The sequence below is a fragment of the Anastrepha obliqua genome, chromosome 4 (genome assembly GCF_027943255.1).
Source record: "Anastrepha obliqua isolate idAnaObli1 chromosome 4, idAnaObli1_1.0, whole genome shotgun sequence".
NCBI classification, from domain to species: domain Eukaryota; kingdom Metazoa; phylum Arthropoda; class Insecta; order Diptera; family Tephritidae; genus Anastrepha; species Anastrepha obliqua.
In genome coordinates, this window is record NC_072895.1 from 37,240,948 (window position 1) to 37,268,844 (window position 27,897).

The 27,897-nt window shown below is 35.5% G+C and overlaps 1 protein-coding gene across 1 annotated transcript in view; it reads left to right on the plus strand.

The window, feature by feature from the left end:
* LOC129246218 (uncharacterized) overlaps positions 1–27,897 on the plus strand; it is a 48,859-nt gene that overhangs the window by 16,792 nt on the left and 4,170 nt on the right. Inside the window, exon 2 of the mRNA XM_054884853.1 lies at positions 16,296–17,261. Within this exon, the coding sequence (XP_054740828.1) occupies positions 16,296–17,261 (966 nt within the window). The remainder of the gene's footprint in view (positions 1–16,295; positions 17,262–27,897) is intronic.

Sequence of the window (27,897 nt, forward strand, 5' to 3'; positions counted from 1 at the left end):
TACAGTACCGTTGTAATCCATAAAAACTGGGAGTATTACTTAGTCTTTTAACTGAAAATGATGTGGTTTTTTCGATTTCGGCTCATTTTTTTATTTATTTATTTATTTTATTTTTTTATTTCCATTATAAATTACAATCTGTTAATATTAGCAATAAGTAACACTGCCCTGCGCTGATTACAAATCTGAAGTCAAACATTCCATTTAAAAAGAAATAAAAAAATCAAATTAAAATTTTCAAATCTAATACATTGTCTGACACACGACCGCACACCTGATAAAATACATAAAAAAGTACCCGTGTATCGCCGCCATTTTGAATTTTGGGAATCTGACTTCAGGTTTGTAATCAGCGACACTAAATACCTTAGGAACACTGCACTTTTCATTATATCTTATCTTGGGTGTAGATAAGTTCCTATGTTCATTTTTTTCCCTACCCCCGTAGACATAAGTACACCCCCTACTCTAAGGGTGCATGCGAACAATTTGGGTTTGGGCTTATTTCAAAGAGCAAAGTTCAACCTTCAATTACTGACAATAACGAAGATCGTAGCACGTCAGGGTTCTGCTCCACAATTTTTGAAAAATGGCTAAATACGCTATTTTTAGGGGTTTCAACCCCCTTTTTCTCGAAAACCTGAAGTGATGGAAAATTCCCTTCGGGAACACTAGGTCCCATCTTATTCGCCTCAGAAAAATTGAAATTTGCAGGGCAGTGTAATTGGTGTTAGGGTTTGGAATTAAAATGCCCCTTCCCTTTGGAAGAGAACATTATTGCCTTTGGTAGCATTTAATTACAATTTTAATAGCACAACATATATATTTTTCTATAATTTTATTGATATTACAGTACGAGCAAGATCTGTGAGTGTTTTGCGCTTTAGTCTTATCGGTTGAAGTTCCATTTCCGGTATCTGTCTCATTTCATAGTTTTTGTGCTCTAATAGTCACAAGTTATGCTTACTGCTGCTTCTTTTTACTGTTTCAGTGACAGTGTCTATGCCGAAGTCGCGATGAATATTGTCATTTCTTATGTACCAATTTGGGTTTGTGATTGTCCTTAGCATCTTAGATTGACTTCTCTGTATGATTTGTAGGTTTGATTTACTGGCAGTCCCCCAAATTTCTAGTCCGCAGGTCCATGTCGGTCTGATTATTGATTTGTATATCATTCGTTTATTAAATAAGCTTAGGGTTGATTGTTTTCCGAGTAGCCAGTAGAGTTGTCGGAATTGGTTTTTCATCTCATTTCTCTTGTTCAGTATGTGTTTTTTCCATGTGAGTTTTGAGTCAATCGTTATGCTTAAATATTTTGCACTAAATATTCTTCCCTGTTAATTTGGATTGGATGTCTTGCAGATTTTCTCCTCGTATATTACATGTTGTGTTTTATCTTTACAGATATTGACCTCAATGCCCCATATTTTAAACGCAAACCGAAATCATTAACTACAATTCGTTCCCACGTCAGTCGGTTCTACGTCACCGTTATATCCGGCCAAGGACTGCCACTCCAGCAGCGATTTTCCGTACATGTACGGTAAATCTTTCTGCTGCTATAACAACAACAACCACATTAAGTACAATAGCCGGAATAGATCCATAAGCAAGGTTCAACTTCTCTGCCAGTTCTCTGATAGTTAATTTGCGGTTATTGATAAACTTTTCTTTCACTTTGTTTTCATTAGTTTTCGATGTCGACGGCCTGCCACTGTGTTGTTGTTGTAGCAGCATAAACATTCCTCATACATGTACAGGGAAAGCTGCTGGAGTGACAGTCCTTAGCCGGACTTTAATCCGGCGTGTTCTGGTAACTTAGAACCGACAGTCGTGGGAACCACTACGTTCGTCATTCTCGATGGATTCACGATCTTTTCTAAAGCTTTAACGCCACTCGTAAACGGCTGCTTTCATTAGAATATCATTTTGCCCCATTGAATTACGACAAAATTTACAGTACTCAAATCAGTTGACTTAGAGTGGCACCTAGCGGTTGTTCTGGGAACGTTTTCATCAAACTTTTTTTTAATATATGTATATATATTTTTTTGAAAATGTATTGCATTTATTAATAACGTAACTTAAATGTAACATAAATATAATTGCGTTGAAAAATAGATCAAATTACACTTCACTTGCAATGCCATATGTCCACATGCTTTCGATTCCACTTAAAAAGAAAAATACATTCATCGAACCAACTCCGCCGTAATCGGCATACCAATTTTCTATACGCACCGTTTCTGAACTTAAACGCAACAATTGAACGATGGTTTTTTGATTTTGTAGTGAGTTACAATCTCGGACTTAATTACAATATTTGCAATTTATTTTCAGCGCCTATGTTTCTTCATACTTCTTGGCTTCTCTTAGTTCCGACTAAAATCTAATCCAAAATTGTACTTAACTTAACTGAGCATATAAATACCTACATACATACGTATATTGGCAAATAAAACTCAATAAAATAGGAAAAATACTAAAATTTAGTTAAGAAGTAGGGCTCTGAATCCTTGAAGGGGGCACAGTAGGGCTTTCAGTGCCAAATCCCCTCATAATAATAATAATGCATACATGCATATATACATATCTATTTACATTAAAACTGCACACAAACACTTAACCCTTATGTAACCGCAAATGGATTTAGGCGACGGATGTTAGTGGTTAGAAGCGAGCAGTCAACAATAGTCAAATGGCTGCTAGCATTTAATGTGAATAGTGGTGGCTGGTGGGCTTCGGCAATATTGTGCGGTGTGCATTATTAAAAAATAAAAGAAAAAACAAATCCAATATGACTAATGTTATCTGAAAGCTTTACTGTGAATGTGTGCGTGTGATCTTGCAACTAATAAAATTCATTTGAATGTGTGCCAAAAATGCAAAACGGGCAATAGGAAATCACTTCCTGTCTGCAATGACTGTCATTGTCCGCACTGTTAATGCAAATGTGAATGCAAATGAAGCGTTTGGCAAAGTAGTAACAAATCAAATGGCGGGGTGGGGGCTTTCGGGCTCTTGTTATTTGAATTTGATAAATTGTCTCTGATTGGAATTTGAAAACACAAATGTGTCACATTTACTGCCATTCGCTGAGAGCGAATTAATCCATTCATAAAAGCACTAGTTGATCTAGAAACCGGGTAATAAAAAGGGGAGAATAAACTGAATTTTTTTTTTTTTTTTTTTTTTTTTTTGCAGTTTAATGCCTAAAACTTATGGTTTTCTTTTAAATGACATGGAAAAACAAAAATGATATACGAGTATTAAAAGCTTTTGAAAATGAAAGTGGGGAAACCCAGCAGTTTTTTATATTTTGAACTGTATTTGCCATGTATTATTTTCTATGAACTAAATTGAACTTTTAAAGAATTTATCACAATCACAAGAGTGCCATAATTGTGGCCTTATCATTGCAGTGCAAGTCCTTATATATGTACACCTACCGAAATTATTATAAAGGCACCACATGTCGACAGGTTTTGGCTATTTACTTATTTTTTTTTTGTAAAAATTTTGAAAATTAGATCTCTTTCAGGACAAAGCAGTCTGCTCAAATCGAATAATTTATGGGAAGTGAAAAAATGTTGTAAGTGGCATGAGTAAGTTAATTCACTATTTATGTATGTGTAAAATATATTGCCACAGTTGCGTGGTAATTTTAATTTTGTTTTTTGTATAAAAACATAGTTCTTTCTGGGTAACATTCAATCGGTATTCACACTACTGGAGAAAACTATCTTCCACTCCCTTTGTAAATTCCCTGCCCTATGAAAGGTTATTAACCCTTGGCAAACCGCTTTTTGAGAACCTCAGAGAGCTGACTGGTACGAACATTAACAACCTTATAAGGTTTCTCAATTGCACAGACTGTATATATAGTCATGCAGGTATAACCCGCAAAACGAATGCGGCTATGCAAGATGACGGGCCTTTCCGAGCTCTTTGATACCAAACGAAGTTTAAAATCGGGTGACTTCTTTAATTTGATGCTGGAAATGATCGTGCGAGCCGCAGAACTTAATAGCTCAGGCGCAATTTTTTATAAGAGCGCACAATTGTTGGCGTATGCCGATGATATTTACATAATCGGCCTTAAAAATCGCGCGCTGTTAATTCTGTCTTTTCCAAAGTGGATAAAAAAGCAACGGGAATGGGTCTGGTGACGATCGAGGACAAAACGAAGTACCTCCCGTCAAGAACTAAACAGTGGGCACACTCGGTATCGACACACACGTCACTGTTGGCAGTTATGATTTCGAGGTCGTTAGAGACTTAATTTATCTAGGAACCGTCATTAACACTTAGATAACAAAGTCAGCCTTCAAATCCAACGTCGAACCTCTCTTGCCAACAAGTGCTACTAAGTAGGCAACTGAGTAGTAAAGTCCTCTCTCGACGAACAAAACTAACACTCTACAAGACTCTCATCATGCCCGTCCTAACGTATGGCGCAGAAGCGTGGACAATGACAACATCCGATGAAGCGTTTCTTGAAATATTTGAGAGATTGATTCCGCGGAAGATCTCTGGACCTTTGCACGTTGGCAGCGGCGGATATCGCAGGCGATGGAACGATGAGCTGTATGAGCTTTACGACGACATAGACATAGCGCAGCGAATAAAGATCCAGCGGCTACGTTGGCTAGGTCATGTTGTCCGAATGGATACAAACGCTCCGGCTCTAAAAGTATTCGACGCGGTACCAGCTGGTTGTGGCATAGGAAGAGAAAGGCCTCATCTGCGTTGGAAAGATCAGGTGGAGAAGGACTTGGTTTCACTTGGTGTATCCAACTGGCGCCGGTTAGCCCGAGATACTACTGGCGCCCGACAAAATCGCGTAAGCGGTAAACGCGCCAATTAAGAAAAAGAAGAAGGTATAACCTGCATAACTTGTTGGTAGCGAGGATCTGGCAGCAAAATTGTGCGGAAACGCTAATTGGATTCTTACCATTCAAACCAACCAACCAAATTTATAAAAACTCAATGAATTTCAATATTTTTAATCACAATTTGTTAAAAAAAATTGGAGCATGCAGTTTAAAGCCCATTAAATTTTAGCATCACAAACCTACAGCGAGCAAGGAACGCCAAAGAAGTTTTTTTTTTTAATTGATTTAAGTGGTTGCTCCTCGGCTGGCTATGGCAAACCTTCGAGTGCAATCCTGCCATAAAAAAGCTCCTCATAAAAACTGTCTACAGTTCGGAGGCGGCATAAAATGGTCTCCATTTTGCTAAATATAAAACTGAATACCAAAAACTTTTCCAGAAGTTCTAATTAAAAACCGTGGAATTGAAACGATAATTTAAAAATAAAATTGGACAATTGGATTTATATGCCAAATGTGGTCGGCATGTTAATGGGCTATCATTTGTTCCGGCCTGTACGTCTGTTCGCTAAACTATGAAACTGTGAAACAGGTATTAAAGTAGTGCCAAAAAATTGGTTGCATTTGAAATGCGCATATACAAGGTGACGCAAAATTTTGTTGCTTGCAAATGACATCGTCCGTCAATCATATTTGACACCTGTGAACCCCGGAAGCTGCATCAAAAATAAAGATTTCCATTTCAAAATCAAGATTTCCATCACGCAAATTCATTTCTTATTTAGTAAAAAAGTTATTCAAACTCAAAATCGGGTGATTCATTTTGTGCCACCTTGAATAACAAAAATGTACTTGTCATTTGTACATATGTTTGTATTGCACGCATACACACGTGTTGTTAAAAAATGAATCTGAGTACAATAAAGGTAAATATTTTCCAAATTTTTCGCGGTTTGTTTTTATAATTCGAGGTCATTTAAAATTCAAACGCAAATTAAGCGCCAGCATGTAAATATTACGAGCATAACCAGACACGCATACACATCATACATAAATATGTTTGTAAGTGCACATGACCATACAAAGCATTTCTTTCACATAATAAAAAAGAAGAAACATTTGAATAACAATTAAAATGGTTGTGTTTGTGTTTGTATTTTCACTTCCCTATTTTTTCTCTTGCACCCTTTCCACGCCTAGAGACATAAATACGCTTACAAGTATACTCAGCCTAAACACCAAAAGCAACACTTAAAGTTTTACTACTTAACCTCGACTCGTATTTCACGCTTTTCCTTTTCAAAATTGGCTACATAACCTTACCTTAATATGTCAGCGTTCCCCGTTCTCACTCCTTTCCCCACTTTTAAATATGCATGCATATAAATATACGAGTACATACATAGTACATACACATTACGTATGTAGGTAATATAAGGGGTGCATACTTATCCTATTTGAGGATGAGTTCCATACCTTACCCCGTACTCATTATGATTTTTTTAAAAGAATATGAACAAACAAAACAAAAACAATGTAAAGACACAATAAAAAACGTAGCTATTGTTTGTGAGAACCTCCAGCGTTGGACTATGCCGTTACAAAAGACCCGTTGGTATTGAGAGCAGCGAAATGGAAGCGAAACTAAGGCGGAAGGATAGAAGTGAGAAGACATGCGCAATCAAAAGTGGCAAGATTGCCAGCAGCGCAGTAGAACTGACAACGGCAAACTAAAGCCAAAAACAATAAAAACACTAGAAACGACAATTATCACCACGCTCGTTGCGGGAACAGGCACGGTAGGTGAGAAACATGAGTTGAGTAATGGCGTTAGTGTTGCGAGTGTGTAGGTCTATTTGTCGTGCACCACAGCTGAGACTTTGCGCATGTAAATGACATAAATACATGTATTTATTGTGAAAAAATCAGAAATATAGCCATTAGCAGTTGCACTACTACTTCTGCACAAATATGTACACATGGATACAGTTCATAATGATGGCAAGCTAACTAACCGAAGCAGGTAGAATAACACCACACAAGTGGACTTCAGCGCGAAAGCTCTGACTTATTTACGTTACGCAGAGTAACGTATAAAGAATGCAGTTTTGCAAAATATGATTTTCAGAATTTTCAATTTACGTGCATACATATGCACATTTACAAATATTTTAATTTTGACCAAATCTAATATAGTATAGAAACAGAAAAACTACTTTATTATTGACCAAACATCAACACTAAAACAAACAAAAAATCAATTATAATTGCAATTAAAACAAAACAAATTTTGCCTTTCCCCTAGAACGCTAGAACAACTGCATTAAAGTATTCTTTAGTTTCTTTAAAATAATTGTTGGCTAAACGCCAGATAAATTCCAGCGTTCGGACATTTAAGAAAAGTGCAACAGTAGTGTCATTCTAGCAGAGGTAAGTGACGTTTTAGGCGCACAATCAAGGAAAAGTGACGATAGCCTCAGGGGGCATTCGTGACATGTTGACGTTCGTGTGAAGCGGCCAATTGCACAAGTTCTATTTGTATGAGGAGGTGGATGAGGCTCTTTGCAAGTGTGTCGGCACTGGGCAAATGTCAGCTACTATGTCTGCACCTAAACAGACAGTCTACACAAAATCACGCACAAGTGGGCGAGAGGATGGCTCAAAAACTATGCCGCTTTGCGTTTGTGTACGAATATGTAGAAATGTGGCAATATGCGCACATGCATTTGTTTGTTTATGCATACATTTATGAACTGGCTACATACTTTAGGCAGATATTAACTCGGCAATAAATTTATTATGTACAGCAAGCTTTAGAGTCGCAATTTAGCTCACACTTTGTGGTTGATTAAAGATATGTATGAACATTAAGATGGCCGGGAGGAAAACGAGAACATCGGCGTGCATAGTATTGCCCATCAGACACATCAGAGTTGATAATCGGCTCTGTGGGGTAAATCTAAGGGGACCGCAATGTCTGGTTTCATTTTCTGACACAAAAAACAGTGATACTTTGAAAAATATTTTATAATGACATTATTGAAAGTAATCGTTTTAGAAATTAAAAATAATAATTTAAAACATAATAAAAAATAATTGTATTAAGAACCAACGTATTAATTGTAATGGTACTCCCACATCCTTGTTTTACATGGTAGATACGACCGTTCCTTTAAAAACCTTGTAAAAAAAATCGTATTAAAAAGTACATACGACATGCGGTAAATTAGGCTAATATTCCCTACCCCGTAAATAAGGTAAATTAGGCTAGTATTCCCTATTCCCACTTTAAAAAATTGTATGTTTTTATAGGAATAAATTTTGGTATCAGTTTTCGCATAGCTTGGTTAAATATCATCGATTAAATGCCAATTAAAGTTGTTTAAAGAGTTTTGTTTTTTTAAGTTGTGTAAAAAATCGTAATAATGAAATTACTTGAAATATTTTCCCAAAGACCTGTGGAAAAAATGATGTTCATATATTTAAGAAATAAAACAAAAATAACTTTTTATAAAAAAAAAGTAGAAATACATTTGTCTAAAGTTAATCCATAAATACATAAAACGTCTACAAGTTCAAATTGAAATTAGGAATAAAAGTTATGGCTAATTGATGGCAAGCGTTCACCTGTTTCGCGTACTGCATTAAAAATTCTTTCATCAGCAGATATGTCAGCTACAAAGTCAGATATGTCCAGCCGTTAATCTGTCGGGTTTGATTAAAATGAAGAATTTCGTTCGTAATTAGCGGTGGCCTCTATTGGTTTTCTTGTTGTTATAAAGTCTGTTATTAATGGCCGTTACTTTATTTCCACAATTTTCTCATACAATTCTTGGTATCCAGCAACACCATACTCAGATTACGTTGAAAATTTGATGCTCACTCACACCAAGTCAGGTTCATAAGTAAGAAAATGTTAGTCCAATCAGAATTTGAAAGTTCTAAAATGTGCTTATAGTACAAGCTTTCATAGAACATATGTATGTATGTATGTGTGATGTATGTATATGAAAAAATTTCACTTCTGCTAGAAATTGTGTTTTGTTTAGAAGAATTGTTCTTTTCTTTAGTTTTGTTGTTTTTTAGTTTGCGTATAAAAAATTTATTGGTCATCCGTGTTATTTCAAAATCGGGTAGAAAAGAGTTGGGTGTTCTTATTTCAATAGCCAGTTTTGTAGTAAACAAGTCGACTGAGATAATTAATTATTTGCATATTTGAGAGATCACTTCAATTATCAATTATTTTCATATTTGCTTTATTGTACTTTCCATGAAATCTGTGGTTATATCTTTCTGTTCTAAAATAAGCTTAAGGATAGTTAACCAACATTTGAACAAAATACCTACTAAAATCGTACCTAAAAAGAAACAATAATTTGTTTTGAAAAATTATTTTAGTTTTGCAAAAACTTTGCTATTTACAATTCTGAAATATGTTAAATTTCAGATTTATTTTACATTGGCTTTACATAAAACTTTAACTTACAACACTGTAATGTAAGCATCGTCCCGCAAATTGTAAATATCAACAAAGCAATGGGAACAATCCGCTCTTGTTCTCCTGCCCTGCCACACCTATAGGCTCCACTTTTCTATCAATTAACATAATGCCCAGTTTTTTAGTAAGTTTCTCCTCTATCAGAAACATTAACCGCATTTTGAACGAACAGCGCTCACCCGAGTGCTCTCCACAGGTTTCGACATGTTTGTATTACAGCCGACACATGAACGAATTGTGCTTGCCAATCGCTTCTTGTCATTTGTACCGCCTACTGCATATGTTTTTTTTCCTTTCTTTTATTATATTTTATAAAATGTTGGTTTATATTTGGGGCCATGTTCTTATATGTATATGCCATACAAAATCAACTTACAAATTTATTTTTATTAATTATTTTATTTATATTTTCTATATGTAATACTAAAATAATAAAACTATTTTTTATTCTATTTTTAATTACTTTTATTTTTTTTTAAATATATGAGCATTTTAAATTCAAATAAAAAAAAACTGAAGTTTTTGGTTCCACATATTTTTCTGAAAAAAAAAAAAAACTCCAGCGTCAGGTGGTTAATGCAAAGGCAGCCGCATACCCGCTACACTCCATTATTGGACTGGTTCACTTCGCTTAGGCGATCGGAAAGCAATTTTCATTTGCTATTCGGAATCAGTTGAATTCTCTGCAAGGTAAAAATGCACATAAATAAATGTGTGCCAGGATATGCCAACTTTGTTCATGTTGTATGCGCGGTGTACTTAATCCTTGCCTTATCATTAAGGTTAATAGGTCCTTAACAAATTTGAGCCGTAAATAGTGGCGTGCAAAATACACCTGATACTTCTTAGGTAATATTAAAGTTGGCAAACAAGCGAGGCAGGGAAAACACGTGTAAAATAACAGCACAAATACGCAAGTAAATAAGTACAATACATCTAGGCACATGTACATATGTGTGTACGCATACGTATAGTATTTTTATGTAGAGGTCTTTCAAAAGTGATGCTTATATGTCAGTAGAGAATAATTCCTAGTCAGTGTCTTTTTTCTATAATTTTTGGCATTTTTCAAGTAGAAAAATGTACAATTTTGTACAATAAAACAATGCTTTAAAATTATTGAAACTTACTTTGAAAATGGTCGATCTTTAAGAACATATCGCGAAATTTAGGATTTTTTGTGATGCAAATAATCGTACGAATGAGTCGAAAATTCAAAGGTAGGTGAACGAACTTCAAGAATTTGGTTCTGTCGAGGTTAGGAAAAGGACTGGCAGACCAAGAACTGGGCATTCTGTTGAGAACATTTCTGCTGTAGCGCAAACTGTTGCTGCACAACCTTCCACTTCGACGTTCAACATCTCGCCGTCCTCAACAATTAGGCATTCATGAATCGACGGCGACTGTTTGGTGGATGTTACCTGTAGATATGTACGGTCATGGTGTGCATCTAAATTACATATAATTGTAAAGAGCTATTTATATTTGAATAAAAATAGTGAAACCTGAGAGAATCTAAATTTTTAGATATTTTATTTTAAAACTACATCTGGGCAGTTTTTTCGATTAACCCATTACTTAAGTATTTCAAGAATAACGTAAAAGCTTGATCATTGAAACATTTAAATGCACTATAAAATCAATAGCTTCAAAGAAAGCAATACAGGGTGTTAACAAAGAATGTAAAATATTTAAGGGGAGCACCACTGTGAAAATTCAAAAAAATCGACTTTTTTTTGCATAAATTGTTAGTATAACTACTCAAGAAAATGTGGTAAAAATGTTAAAGCGAAATTCGCTTTATTCCCGATTCTATGTGCACTTAAGGGGGTCTTCTACCGTCACGGTTTGAAAAAATCGATTTTTTTTTTTTTAGATTTTTTAAAAGCTACTAATGTTAAGAGTATGCTATAAAGAGGGTTTTATGAAAAACATGTTCCTTCATGAGCATTTCGGGGAGAATACATGCATGCGCGTGGCATTTTCGAGCGTTTCTTTATCTTTAAACGCCTTTTCCCGAAAGTTGACTTTTTTCAACTTTCTGGTCACACATCTACTATAAATATTTGTCGAATTCATTCCATCTTTTTTCCAGTTATTCAGTGAACATCTCGCTATGTTTTCCCAGACCACTTTTTTCAATTTTTGATTAGTTTAATTTTGCGGGCCTCTAAAGTGTAAAAAAAAGAGGAAATTTTCAAACTTTTTTTTTAAAATCACGCATTTTTTACAAATTTCAAAATATTTAAAATCGCCACTGGGAAAACATAGCCAACGCTACACTTTATGATAAAAAAAAAATTTTTTTTGATTTCAGATAAGTAAAATGGTCGATCGCGTGCCACAAAGTCGCCTAGGACATTTTTACAAGGGCAACCTCGAGGACGGTTCAAGGACACAGGGCCAAAGAATTCGATTTGAAAAATATATTTTTAAATAGTGCAAACTTGTGCAAATTAAATAAAAAAAATCTGATTTCATTATCTCAAGTGGTTGCTTTGTAATTAATTCCCAAAAATAGGCCCGAGATTAAGGCGCGACGGTAGAAGACCCCCTTAAGTGAGCGCCCGTCGGTTCGGCCCCGTAGCGCATACGATACGATGCTTTATTTCCAACGCGTTTTTCTCGAAACGACTTTTTTTGATACGGCGGCAAAGATTTCTCGAAGACTAATGAACCGATTTTAATTTTCTCTTTTTCAAAATTTTTGTTATAGCATTGGCTATCGTTGGCCTGCTGAAAACCAAAAAAGTGGTGAAAAATACACATCGAAATTCAAATCACCACCATTTTGTCAAAAAAAAAATAATAATAACAAAAAACGGCTACGTTCAACGATAGCCACTATTGTGTAGATTAATAAAATTTTTGGTTTTTTGATTTCAGGTGATTATTCATTGCTGTATGGCTGCTATCAGATGACATCACTTTTTTTAACTCGTTACGTTTATTCACATAAATTTGTCAAGTTTCAATATTTTTTAATAAAAATTTACATTAACATAGTTTAATACATATGACCGCGGCCGCCGTAGCCGAATGGGTTGGTGCGTGATTACCATTCGGAGTTCACAGAGAGGTCGTTGGTTCGAATCTCGGTGAAAGCAAAATTAATAAAAATATTTTTCTAATAGCGGTCGCCCCTCGGCAGGCAATGGCAAACCTCCGAGTGTATTTCTGCCATGAAAAAGCTCCTCATAAAAATATCTGCCGTTCGGAGTCGGCTTGAAACTGTAGGTCCCTCCATTTGTGGAACAACATCAAGACGCACACCACAAATAGGAGGAGGAGCTCGGCCAAACACCTAACATAAGTATAAGCGCTAATTATTTATTTTTTTTTTTTTAGTTTAATACACACATAATAAATTGCTTTTTGTCCGGTCCTCGAATAATCATTTCTACTTACAAAAAGCGACAATTTTTTGACCCCACACAGTAGCGTTCCCCCTTAAGGAGGTTAATGGAACGATAAACGAAAAGCAATATTTCACGCTGACGATTGCGAAAATCTATAAATTATTTTATGTCATTTACATTGCATTTTCTTTTATATCAAATATTAATTAACATTGGGGCTTTGATCCGCAAACGGCGATGGCTGCAAAAGAAAAAAACAAGTTGCCTTTTCCCAATAACGTGAAAATGTCAAATGAAGCGTTTGTTTTTTAATCAAAATACAGCTCATAATACAAACAAACCAAAAACCTTAAAGTTCCAAATTTTGTACAAAATTTAAAAAAATTCAAAAAATTTGCATAAAAATTTCAATTTATTTAATCAGAATTTTAGGGCAACTCCTTGTGGGTACTTTTGTATAGTAGTTATTGTTATTATTTGTAATAACATTGTGCAAGTTTAAAGTGCTTCAACATTTTTGTCAATTTTTAATCATTTTTTTGCTTCCCATAAAACGAATGCTCGATTTTCTTTTATATAGAAAAAATGTACACGACCGCCAGCAAAAAAACAAAAATTATAAAAAATCATAGCCATTTTAGAGGCACTTGAACTAGCTTTTTATCCCACCAAAATTCTGTGGGCTATAAAACTGCATACTCGAAATTTTTCTAAAAAATTTTAATAAAATGTTTCAAACATTCATAAAAAGTTTTTGAATTTTTTTAAATTTTCTGCAAAGTTCTAAACCTAAAGCTATTCGTTTTTTATTGTATTATAAACCATATTTTTGTAAAAGAAATTTATTTAATTTATAATGAATTGTCAAAATTTTACAATGTCTAGCGCTGCTGTTATATTGAACACAAGTGTTGAATGATTATGATTTCCGCAAAAATGTCTATGCATTGGCAATACTTTGTTCCTAAAAGACAAACAATAAATTAAAATTTTCTGAAAACTTATTCGCATCTTACTTTACTAAATATTTCACCAAGGCGTTCAAATAGATATCTATGTACATAACCTAATAATTGAAGCGCTTTGAAATTTCACGCTTGCTGAAAAATCAAGACTTTTCTTATGTTGGTCGCGAAAAAATAAATAAAGCAAATATCATCAAAAACTTTGAAATTTAATTCCCTCGCAGTTTCGATATCGTACATGAAGATAGCAGCTTAAGGGGGGCCTCTTATCAGTGGCTTCAAAAAAAAGTGTTTTTTCCCAATTTTTTTTCGAGGCGAAAAAAGCGACACACAGGAATAATCTTTTGCATTTATTTGAAGGCATGATTGAAAAGTAATAAACAATTTTTTTAACATAAATAAAAAAACAAAATGGCGGACATAAGAGGGATCTCTGACTGATAAGAGGCTTCCCTTAAGTCGAAAAATAAGAACGTAAATACCTAAGCGGATTCCAATTTCACTAAAAACTCAAGTGAGGTGAAGAAATAAACTGCTTATCAATAATAATGTTTTTTAGTATTTTTTTTTCGAAGTTTGAACTTTGATTTCCAATACATTTTCTGTTCCTATTTCGCATTTCGGTGGTCGACATTTTTAATTGCATCTCCTCTATCTCTATTTTTCAAAGATTCACCTAATTAATATATTTCTACTCAATTCGCCCAGTCCCAATTTCTACTGAATAAAGTACCTCTGTGGTCCAACCCCAGACATAAAAATACTTTGGGAAAGACCTCTCCTACTCTCTTAACCATTTGCTACCAAACAAATTTTAAAATAGTTGTTGTGTTGTCGTGTGACTTCTTTAATCTGATGCTAGAAAAGATTGTGCGAACCGCAGAATTTAACAACTGCGCTGTTAGTTCTGCCTTTTCTGGATACAGAAGCAAGGCGAATTTGTCTGGTGGTGAAAGAGAACAAGACGAGAAGGTACCTCGTCAACAAACAAAAAGACGACGCACTCCCGTATCCCCACGCATTAATTTGGAAATTGTAAGAGTCTTCTTTTATTTAGAAATCAGCATTAACGCCGATAATAATGTCAGCCTATAAAATCCTACGGAGAATCTCTTAGGACTGACTTACAAGAAAAATTTTGGACCTTAGACAAATGAGAAGGAGTGTACTAAAAGGTTTTCCAATAAGAGGTGTTATTCGCGTAAAAGATCAATGGCTTCGTTGCTTGTGCGGCACGTAGCGCCGTCTTGTTAAAAATAAACGTTGTCCAGATCAATACCATCCAATTCCGGCTATAAAAAATCGTTGATCATCTCTCGATAGTGCAATCCTTTCACCGTAACTGTTGCTCCAGCTTCATTTTCAAAAAAGTAAGGTCCAATGACTCCGCTGGACCATAAACTGCACCAAACAGTCATATATTGAGGGTAGAGAGACTTTTCAACAATAACTCTTGGATTTTCTGAGCCCCAGATCCGACAATTTTGCTTGTTGACGAAGCCACCGAGGTGGAAATGGACCTCATCACTCAAAATAATTTTTCGATGGAATTCCGGATTTTCATGTATTTCAACGACCCAATCAGCAAAGACACGACGTTGTTGATGATCGGCCGGCTTGAATTCTTGTGTTAATTTTACTTTTGGTTAGGCAATTGAAAAAACCCTAATCTACCTTTTTGAACTTGAACTATATATGCGCGGACTTTTCAAGCAACCCTCGTATATATGTAAATTAATATTACATGAGGTATAAAAAGGTCAGAGTCTCAGACTTGCAAACGTTCAGTTTTAGCCAGATCGGTCCAACATTTGACACCAATGAGCAGCCTGGTCGTAACGAACATTAACGAATAATGCACTTCTTAACAAAAGACTATCCACGAAGCGCAAAAGGGGCAAGACTTAAATAAGGATAGCTTCTTTTATATTAAAATTGGGAGGCTCGAAATTGTCTTTGTAGCTAAACTCTAGTGGGGTTTACTAAGAATTTAATGTAAAATCTGAATCTGCTAGGACCGATGTAAAGAAAACAAAATTACCCGCCCTAAGAGCCAATCCAATAGAGTTCTAGACACCCTGGTATCAAGCAGCTCAAGTAGCTCTACACCCATTCGAATCTCGCCAGTTGCTCAACTGCTGAAATGCTTGTTCGAAATGTTCGTGATTTAGAAAAATTTGAACAACTAAACAAAAATAGGCAATTTTATTTACCAGCATTTCTTTAGCTGTGTATAAATAAATTGGAAAACTAAAAAAAGTGCTGACAAAAAAGGCAAAATAATCAGAACCAGCATCACTCAAATTACTCAAAAAACTCGATATACTTTTCGAGTAAGAAGCCTCGAGCAGATGAGCGAGCACTCGTTGCTCATACGCCCGGGCTGTTCGAAAATGTGCGAAGAAAATCGAGAGCTCTATAAAATTTAATAAACAAAACACCAGTAATTATTAAAAATGTGTTTTTACCAGATTAGTAAAATATTTATTTTTTATAGACAATATGCGTAAAATTCGGTCGATTATCTTGGTAGCAAAATAATGATATTTTTTTTTATATAATGAGATTTTTTTCATGAATAGCAATTTTAGTAAAAATTTCAAAACTTAAAATAAATTTATTTATTTTATTGTATTTTCAGGGTCAATGCTCCGCTGGCACATTGCCTGTGGCATGGGTCGATGAAGGTCCCGGCCCCCCAGCTTGTCCCATTTCATGTGAAAGATTAAAATCAAGTATATTTAATAATTTTAATACAAAATCTAACAATAATAACAGTAATTTAAAAAGAAATTATAAAGTTAATCTTAAGACATCTACTGATAACCATCACCAAAGCGGAAAAATGCTGAAAGTGCGTCGGGATTTGAACCCCTGGAAAGGCAACGACAGCACTGAAATCTCTAATGGTGATCAAGGTTTACTTGGCACAGGAATAATGGAACAGTCCAGAAAAAAAGTGAGGAATGCGGCATCCACTTCCTTAGTTCAAATGAAGCCTTTCCAAGCTCAACAATACGATAATATGGCGATTGCACTCGCCCTCGCCAGCAGCAATCGACAGCATCAGGCCAACAATAACATTGTGAAAATCAATACGAATCAGGCTGAGTCTAGGATGCCATATGAATATTCCGACTATATAAATTTCGGTTCGAAATACGAAAGTAACACTGGCCGTACGTACAACAACAACAAGCAAAAGAAACAATACCCCGGTTATAGAGAACAACAACAGCAACAACAACCACCACTGCAACAACAAAAGCAACATCAACAGAAAGAACAACAGTGCCTTGATTACTTGGGCGATACGGAGGAGACGAGTCCGGCGCACTTGTGTACATTTAAATCGCCCGGCGAATTGGCAGCTCGGCTACGTTCGCTACGTCTTCACCATTGCTGCGAGCGTAATGTCTTCAGCGCCTTACACACAGTCGCATTAAATGCCACCCTAAGCGGCGGCGTGGAGTGTGTTCGCATTCTTATGGATGTCATGGACTTGGATGTGCTGGCCACCCGCATCACTTGCGAACTAGCAGAAATACTTTTTCGCTTCGATTGCCGACAGGTGTATTCACAGATTCACCAGTGTGACGATTGCAAAGTAAGTACTTAAATATAGCACACACACATACATATGCACATAGATATTTTTTTCACTCGGATGCGATTTATATACATAGATCGACTGTCGTAAATCCAGATGCATAGAGCCATGAGCCCCCTAATTATGCTTAAACTTGACTCATTAATGCTTAAAAGGAAAATAAAAAAGGGTCGAAAAAAACTTCAATGATATTGAAGCAAAACTGCGAGGCATCGACCCCTCTAATCCAACGATTACGTACACACTTTTCTTCCTAATCAATTAGGATAGATATCCTAGGTCGCTCTCCAGTCGAAAGTTAATCAATTCACTTCAATTGATTTTGTGCCCTCTATTCATTTAATCATTTTTTTAAAGATACCTTCAGTGTTTTCGCTTTCTATTTCGGAAACTGCAGCAACGATGACTGGAGACAGAACTGCATACCTCTATATCGGCCAATGATTCCTATTTAATAATTTTACATCAGAATAATAATAATTCAAATCAAATACACTTTATGAATTTTATCTAAAATATATTTACTTACATTTCCATTTGAATCCTAATTTTTACTTAAATTTACTACTTTTACTCAATTTGCAAACTTTAATTCGAGTTTTTTTTTTACTATGCTTTCAGTTGTTTTTCTCCATTTGTCCACCGAAAACTTGTCACTTTCCCTCAAAATGAAACCTCATTTTTCTCTCTCACTTTCTCCTCCTTTGCAAGTTTTTTGGATATGTGAACACAAAAACTTGAAAATTGGCTTGTTTGTGGGCTTGAGTATAATAAGAAGGAAGCTCAAAAAAGTTTTGAGATAAAATTAATAATTTTGAGATTTAGTCAATGTTCAAAAGTTTGTTGTGGAGTTTTTTAAAACCTCGGTGGTCTAGCGTAAATGCATTTACTCCACTCATTCCTCAAATCCAAAAACTTATCATTTCCATCCATACTCCCGCACAATAGTCAGCGCATTATTTCCATTGTGGCAACTACAACAAGAAAAAAACAAAGAAAAACACACGGTTATACATTGTATCAGTGGCGCCAGAAAGAGGAAGCGGACATTCGCGGTAATAGTGCAGATACACCAAATCTAGCGAAGTCTTCAACCATCTGTGCGATCCTTCTGGCAGAAAAATGTGAAACACAGATGGCGCTCCAAGCAGCAAGAAGGCTTGTTTCTAAGGAACGACAGGTGGGCATTCCCACTATTTAGGACTGGTAGCGGCAGGCTAATCATCTACCCTCTCAGAAATCAAATAGATTAACGAAACCAACGCAAGACATTTTGTCGAAACCCTAGGCCCCCGAGAGGAGTGAACAAGGAAAAAAAAAGTTGCAGTTCTTTTTAGTATTTTGATAAATTTTTACTTTTTTAAATTCTTTTTTGTATTTTTTAGAATAATACATACCTTAAAAAATTTTTTTTGTCATATATTAAAAACTCCACTCAGATTTTTGTCGTGCATAGATTTTTTACTTTCTGTAATTTTTTTAAATTTTTTTTTTGTTTTTATTTTTTTTGAAGTTTTTTTTTGCAACATTTTCTTTATCATTTATGAAACAAACACCTCCTCAGATTTTTTCGTCTCTTAAAGTTTCACAGTGGGACTCCATTAACTTTTCAAGTTATATTCAAATACGTACAGCGAATCAGCTTTGATCGATTTTTTAACGAACGTAGTACACAAGTGGGCGCAATATTAATCATCCAATTTGGTTTTTGAATAACTTTTGTACTAAATAAAAAAATGATCCTGACAGATTGAAATTTACATTTTGACTTTTACGCGCTCCACTACTTATCTGTTTTTATACTGCAGTTGTCGGGCTTTTAAAGTGCCAAATATGATTGGCGTACGACCAAAATTGAAAAAAAATTATAAATCTGCGGGTTGGATTATTAAGCTTACACAACCTTCTACATACATCCATGTAAGTATGCTAGCGCTTCGCCAGAGCAATATTTTGCACTGATTTTTTACTGGTCCGCTCTTTGGCGGATCCTCAAACGCCCAAAATTATTAGGCGAAATGTAAAATATTATCAAAAGTAAAAGCAAGATGTAAGTAGAATAATTCCTAGACATACAACATCCCGACGTTCTTAACAGTTAGACATTCATGAATCGACTGTTTGGCGGATTTCATCTATAGAAGTGCTCATGAGGGACATTGAATTATACTTTTTCACATATAATAACCGTATTTTGAATAAGAATAGTGAAAATTGGAAGGAAATAAATTTCTACATATTTTTTTTTTTAAACAATATGTTTTGATGTATCCTTTATGTTGACGTGTTCAATTCATTTTTCGGCCGGAAGTTGACCAATTCAAAATGTGGGATCTAATTCGGCGACTATCTTTTTTAAAATTTTTTTTTTCTTCCCGAAAAGGTAAATTTTTGGTGTTTCTAGAGTGTTGGAACTCCGTTACTTTGATACATTTTGGTCAACACACTTCAGAATTTAATTTTTCAAATGAAATTTGTATTTGAGTAAAAATCACTATTTTTCATCTTTGCATCCCTGATAAAAAAAAGAAGGTTCATAGTTAGGTTAAACAGAGTTAAATTAAATTTTTCTTGCTTTTGTTGTTGATGTTGTTTTTGTTGTTGTAGCATAAACATTTCCTAAAAAACTTCTTATACCTGTACAGATTTTCTTCATTTCAGAAACTTTCTCCAAGTTAGAGGCTGGAATGAAAATATTTTCTATACCAAAGTTTTTGGTATTGTTTGCTTTGTTTGGTGCTTATATTCGTGGTGGAAAAATGTCACATATGGGCATTTCAGAAGGCTTTTCTCCATCTTGCCGTAGTCCTCTAGTCATGTTTGCCTGACAAAAGGAATCGAAGGGAATTTAGAACACTGTATACCGGCTTCTTTGCACTGGTTTCACGCATTTTTGAAGTTTAAAAATGCGCAACTAATTATTTTTCTTCTTATTATTTTTCGTCTTATTTTATTTGAATTTGGCGAGAACCAAATTACAGCACCCCTACGTAAAGTCTCCTTGGTATTTTTTTTGAATGAGCAAAATCATTTATTGGTTTGAAAAGGATTACATATTCATTTAACCAGTAATGAATCATTCTAAATCAAGGCTAACATCTACATTAAGTTAGTAAAAAATTTATATATTTATATATATGTAACTGCATTTATCTCTTACCTGTACGTATCTGTTAAATATCTTATCTGTTATAGAGGTAAATATGAGGTGCAGGGTGGTCCATATAGTGTTTTCTTTTAATTATGTATTATTTTGCCGATGGCAGGTCTTTCGCGCCGGAAATCGTGACAGAAAGTCGTTATCATTTTTATATATGTCCAAGTGGGCCCCAAGCAAAGACAGCCATTTAACCCAACCTAACCAATATCATTTCCCCATAGAACGGAATGATGCACTTTACGCTTCAACAACGTCGTGCAATATTCCAAACCAGTTTGCAATGTGAATGATATGTAGCCAAAGCAGTGCGTTTAATGAAAATAAGTCAAAATCATCTTTTCTGAGGAAGTCTATTTTCATCTCGGCGGCTATGTTAAGTGCCAAAACTGCCGCATTTTGGGATAAAAAAAACCCCACGTGCTTGTCGAGAAGCCAATTCATTCTCAGAGAGTGACAGTTTGGTACGGATATTAGAGCGGTGGCATCATTGGGCCATTTTTCTTTGAAAATGCTGCAGGAAACACCATCTCGGTCGGCCCTTTTTTTGTATCGTGTTCCATAAATAATGGATATGTTCGCTCTCACAAGTAAACCTATAATATACCGAAATTGATTTTTGTTAATTTTATGGAATTTTAAAAAAGAAGTCACTATGTAGATCACCCAGCACAAGTAGATAAGAGCACGCATAGTACGCTCATAAAATTTTAGTTAATTAGGATAGGTTGGAGTGATTACCACTGGGAGCATGTACACTTTTATGCCAATCAAGAGGGTCCATTTTGATAACACAGTTTAGGCTCATTTGTCTTCTTTCCAAACATTTTAAGTGGACACCGCTGGATAACGCCGACTGCTTTGCACTATTCAGGACAGCTACGTAAGAGATAAATAATCGTTACATCCCTTCATAGTTTTATACCTCCTACAATATCAGACGCCCTCTGCTCACCAAGGAGTTAAAGAAAAACATATATGTATATATATATACATATACAGTATCTGCCAAAAGGCACGTCTAGTTGCATGTATTCTGTTAGAGCTCGAACGGCAGAGGACATATCCTTGCTTCCGCGTAATTGTATGGTAAATTCAGCTCAATTACATAAATTTCCAGATTGCATAATTAAGGTACATGTCTGAGTATGGGTAGTTGTCCAAGCATCTTCCGAGCGGAGGCGCATGCCATCTATCTATGTGCAGAGATCAGCTTTGGCCGGAATGAGCGAAATGCCAATCTAAGCAACGGTTAGGCGGCACTCAAGGCTCGGTCCTTCTGTGAAGTTAAGTCCTCACTGGTCCATGAGTGTATAGAGAAACTGAATTTGTTAGGAACGCACACTCAAATCCGGTCCATATGGATCCCGCGACGCAGGGGTACAACTTGGAATGAAGTAGCGGATGCATTGGCTAAGAGCTACGAAAAAAATAGAGCTTTTTAGAATAAATATCGAGGCGGAAAAAACATGAATGCTGTTTACGTTTACGCGAACAGCTCCAGCGTTTCATCGGTACTGCTAATCGATGCACCGTTATCTTTGATTAGGTAATTATTTGAGCTCGGACTCTTCGGAAAGAATCTGTGTAGAGGAATTGCTTTGTATGGCAATATTTATAAGCTCACCAGCAATTTGATATCTTGAACTTTCTCGTGAACTTCTCTCTCATTTACTCAGAAGCTTCTTAGCCGAAGCAGGCTTCTTATTTAACTTTTGTTTAGATTTTAGCTTATTTTTTTAAATTGTTATTTAAATATTTTTTTTTAGATTTTAGGCATTTTTTTAAATAAAGTTTTTTTTAAACAAGAGAATGGACAAATGTGAAAACCACGCCATTCATGGCTTTGGATATCATAATACATCCGCCACCTCTAGACTTCTTCTGCAAATATACTTAGTGGCCTGTTCCTCTTTAAGGCTCAGAGCAAACTCACAATGGAAGACTGTCACACATGAACATTCAACCATCTTCGACTCCTATACGGATATACCCAATGATTCTCTTCTTCGAAAGAAATTTCTTAATGAAAATCCCTTTTTAGATTGGAATGGCTTGAAGAAGATCCATCACCCAACACTCCCGTGCAGATCTACACGGACGGATCTAAAATTGATACCGGTGTAGGATCAGGGTTATATTGCGAATAGCTTTTTATCAGTGAATCCTTTAAACTACCAGATCACTGTAATGTTTTTCAAGCGGAAATAAACGCTATTCATGAAACGCTATTATTCAGAATATCATCAACAGTTATCTGCATTCTATCAGACAGCCAAGCTGCCCTACGGGCCCTGGATGCATTCCAAATAACATCAAGGAGTGTCTTACGTTGTCGCCAATCTCTTCCTAAGATGGCCAAACAATATCATATCATCTTATGCTGGGTTCCAGGCCACAGAGATATGTCAGGGAACAGAAGGGCTGACCAAATTGCAAGAGAAGGTATCTGTAACGAAAAATAAATAATTTTATGAGGGCACCTCTCGCAACTTGTAAGCTTCCTATTAAGGACGCACTAATCAGTTCTGTAAATCGAAGATGTATTAGTGCTAATAGGTGTGAAATTGTTAGGCAAACATGGCCAAGGCTAAATTTACGTCTGTCCAAGAGTATTATAAAATTGAGTAAACTTAAAATTAGTACCTTAGTAGGGGCCCTCACAGGACATTGTCTCATAAGAAATCATGCAAAGAGATTAGGCGTTTACATGCATGATTTCTGTCGTAGCTGCAGAAATGAGGAGGAGTTGGAAACAATTCAACACCTTTTTTGCACATGCCCAGCTCTACTCAGAAGCAGGAATCGATATTTAAGATCCTACTCCTTAACGAATATAGATAATCTATACACTTTAGGTATCAACAGCCAAGCCCCTGCGGCTCACAACGGACGCATTTCGTGGTCTAAGTGGCATCGCTGTCTCTATGTGCGATGCGGCTGCCAAACCTAACCTAATCTAAGCTATGGGCAAGTGTACTTTTTTCCAATTAAAATGTATTCTGTATTTTATTTTTAAATAATATGTTACTGTAGCCAAGTGTATTTATGTGGACATTTTTTTTTGGTAATAGGCATGCTGCCAACATCTGTTCAAAAGACATAAGTTCTATCCAGAAAAGCATTTCAAAGGAAATGGCAAAACTAGTGGTCTAAACGGTCTGAAGTGACTACGAATCCACAAAAATCAGCTTAGATTTGAAAGACTGCTTAAAAATTGTCGCTAGAGCTCCCACAATTTTAGGAAAAATAAACGGAAATCACAAAAACGAATAGGGAATTGCTAGGCCAAACCCTTGTAGAGTAGGCTGTATGCGCAACACAGGTATTAATTATTCGTACATCTGTGTATGTATGTAAATATGTATGTATGTAGTAGGCCTCAGTTGTAGCGTGACCTCGTTATGTTTTTGTTAAGTTTTTCAAAACTAAAGTAGCAGCGGAATTTCGGACGTATTCTTAAATTCTCTGATTGTTTATATGTATGTCTATGTATATATTTAAGATATCTACATACATAAAAAACGAGCGGCTACTTCCATGCATGCATGCATTCATATACATACATACACAAATTTGAATGGCCTTAAAAATATGCCATAGATTTGAAATATCTAGAGATGCAGGTACTGTGCACGAGTGGATTGTGGGGCATGAGCGCAGTCCTGAATATGTTACTGACTTAAATATGTTTACATGTGTGTAAGCATGGCTTAATTTACCTTAAAAAGTTATTTCTTAGCATTTTTTATTTTCGCCTATGAATTGCGTAAATTCACCCTTTCACTTCACTTTCCTTACATTTTAATATATTCCATTTTCAGTGTTCCATTTAGCATATTCCACTCTCGTTCTCATTCCTTTTCCAACGCAAGAAGTATGTTTTCTTTTTGATTTTTAAACTCTCTGGAAGTTTCCAACTGAGCAACTGAGGAGAGAGTCGCACACTCTGAAAAAGCTCAAAGTCTCTCGCACCGTTATTCCACTGAGTGTGTTCAGCTTTTCGAGCTGAATTCCAAATTAACTGCATGCTTTGTACTCGTCTTTTTTGGTTGAGTAAATGTAAGAATCCAAAAAATCAGTTTTCTTTAAAAAAAACATCCATGTGTCACTTTTTCGTTAAGAGATTTGTGGCCTATAGAGATATAAATACATACATATGCACATATAGACATATTTGAGAGAATCTAAGGGTTGGTCTCAGACAGATTCTGCACTCGTGTTGTCGAATACACAAATGGAGCAGATATAGACCTTGCTTAACACGTGCTATGTTGGTTGGCGGCCAAACATATTCGTGTGTGTATGCGTGTGTGTGTGTGGCCCTTTGATGGTATTTCATTGAAAAATTAAAGTTCTATAATATTTCGATTACATTTGCATGGGCATCTGCAATGTATGCGTGCATACACTCGAACCTACATAACATTCACATATACTTACCTAAATATGTATGTGCATGCGTAGGTGCAGGCGTGCCCTCAGAAAATTTTTAGGGGGACTTTTGCACATACATCTACGTATAAGCATTTTTCTGTGGATCAACGCCACAAAACGTACTTCTCCACTCTCCTCTCTTATAGCAAAACAATAACAGACTTGCTTCTAGGAATGCCTCAATACAATGCCAATGAGCTCTAGTTGGAGGATGATTTTACAATTTCGGGTACAACGCATACGAACAGAGTTTTATTTGGGAAACTCATACATAAGTGACTGTTAGAAAATTTTAAATGTATCTATCAAAAATGTATTAGAATAGTAAAAGAAATTAAAAAAAAAGGATTAAACAAAAAAGATTTAAACAAGATTTAAAAAAAGATAAAAAAGAAGATTAAAAAAACGATAAAAAAAGTTAAAAAAAAAGATTTAAGAAAAGATTAAAAAACGATAAAAAAAATTTAATAACGAAAGAAAAAAGATTAAAAAAAAGATTAAAAAAAAGATTAAAAAAAAGATTAAAAAAAACGACTAAAAAAAGAAAGATAAAACAGAAAGATTAAATAAAAGATTAAGAAGAAATAAAAAAATAAAAAAATAATTTTCTTGACGTATATTTATAGGAGGTAAAAAATATAAAAAAAACAGATCTACAATAAGATTAAAAAACAGTGCGTATAGCGTAGTACACATAGCAGACGTGAAACTTTCATGGCAGGCAAAGAAAGAGGGAGAGACCCGAGAGAGAATGAGAAAGAGAGGGAGAGAAAGAATATATATCTATATAAATTGACAACATTTTCAGAGAATTAAAACCGTGGCAACAACGCGGACACAAACCGTGGCAACAACGCGCACCACTCCGAGCGTTTATTACCCGCACAAACGCAGAGATTCCAGAACCGCAGCAACGGCACAAATTACCGCAAGGCAATACCAAAAAATCTGACGCCGGAATGGATAGCTCTTTATAGTACGCACAAGCACTAGGCAGGAAACGGAAGTAAGCGCCAAAAAGTAGGCACCAAAAACAACGCCAAAAAAATTGGGACCAAAAGACGCCCCAAACAGTAGACACCAAGGAAATATAACGCCAAAAAGTAGGCAGTGTTATTTCTCACTACGAAAAACTCAGGAAAACTAGCCTAAAGTGTATCAAAGATATATAATTTAATATATAAAGTATAGCTCTCTCTTTCCTTTTCCTCTACGTTATATCTTTTTTCTCTCTTGCGGAACGAAAATGCCCAAAACGTTGCATGGCCTTGAAATTTTACTCCCCACTCTCGCTCGTCCATCGACGCCTAAAAAGTTTCACTTCAAAAAAATAAAAAATTATAAAAAATTTTTTTAAATAATTTAAAAATAATTTAAAAAATATTTTAATTATTATTTTTTAAATAAAAAAAAAATGTTCTTGACGCACCTTCTAGACTTGTTCTGTGACTAAAAAATTATTCACATATTTTTTATTTGTTTTCCAGTTAAAATTTATCCGTGCCATCAAAGCTTTGAAAATTACTATTGAGTTTGCATAAGAAAAATGTTTTCAGTTCGCTGTTACTTAATCTTCTATTTTAATTTTTCTAAACAAATGTCCCTATGTTATAATATTTTTGTTGACAGGTGCTCAACCTTTTCTTCTTTTCTACTTTGGAAAAAATCTATAAGCTCTGCACACACCCACAATGAATCAATCACGATTTCGACACTATGGTGACAAAATAAGTATTATTTTGTAAAACGGGCTGGAAATTCAGTTCTAAGCGTAGTACCAGAAACTAGCAAAGAATCACTTGGATACCATTTGTCAAAAAATTAAATTCGAAATTGATCATATAGTCTAAATATTAAACGGAGGATATATCATACTTTGAGTGAGCCTACGTCGTATCGCTAAGATACGATTGACTTCGCCATTTTTTTCTGCCCCTATTGAGCATTTTCTTCCATGTAAAAAATGTTGAGCATTCGTTATATAGAGAAAGTCTTCAAGACCGCATGCTCTCTGGCAGAAGACCTTATAAAGCCATGACATGTGACTTTTTCCTGTTTCCCAAACTCAAGTTGCCGCTCCGTGGAAAACATTTTAAGACAATTGAAGTCATAAAAGAGAATTCGAAGAACACACTCGAGCTTGACTTGTTTACAATAGCACAGAAAACAAACTATGTGACATATCACGCTGAAATTTGCCATGTAAGCTTATAACAGTTATGTCATCCGCGGACCATTTTATCGATACCGTCTCGTTCATATTTGAGTAGAAGGTATGTTCATATATTCGATATAGATTTGTACTTAACAAAAATGAAAATATAAAAACACCTAAAACAAAGAAAATCCTTTCATTTGGAACCAAGTCCTCATTGTTCGTAGCAGAGATTCTGATCCTTGTGGTCCTCTAGCATGAATTAAGTCCATATGCGAACCAGAAACTGAAGTTCCTTAAAGTATCTCGCTTTAATAATAATTTTACACGGCTGAACGTCCTAACGTATGGCGCAGAAGCTTCGACGATGGCAACATCCGATGAAGCGACGCTTGGAGTGTTCGAGAGAAAGATTCTGCGTACGATTTTTGGACCTTTGCACGTTGGCAATGGCGAATATCGCAGACGATGGAACGATGAGCTGTATGATCTTTACGACGACATAGCGCAGCGAATAAAGATCCAGCGGCTACGTTGGCTGGGTGCTGTCGTCTGAATGGATACAAACGCTCCGGCTTTGAAAGTATTCGATGCGGTACCAGCTGGTGGTAGAAGAGGAAGAGGAATACCTCCTCCGCGTTGGAAAGATCAGGTGGCTTCACTTGGTGTGTCCAACTGGCGTCGGTTAGCACGAGAAAGAAACGACTGGCGCGCTTTGTTAAACTCGGCCAAAATCGCGTAAGCGGTTATCGCGCCAATTAAGAAGAAGAAGAACAAGGCCTCGTAGCCAGTGCTGCGTTAATGTAGTTATATAATAAAATTTTTTAAATAATAAATATTTTTACATTGCTACATATTTAGGTCTATTTTTATTATATTATTAC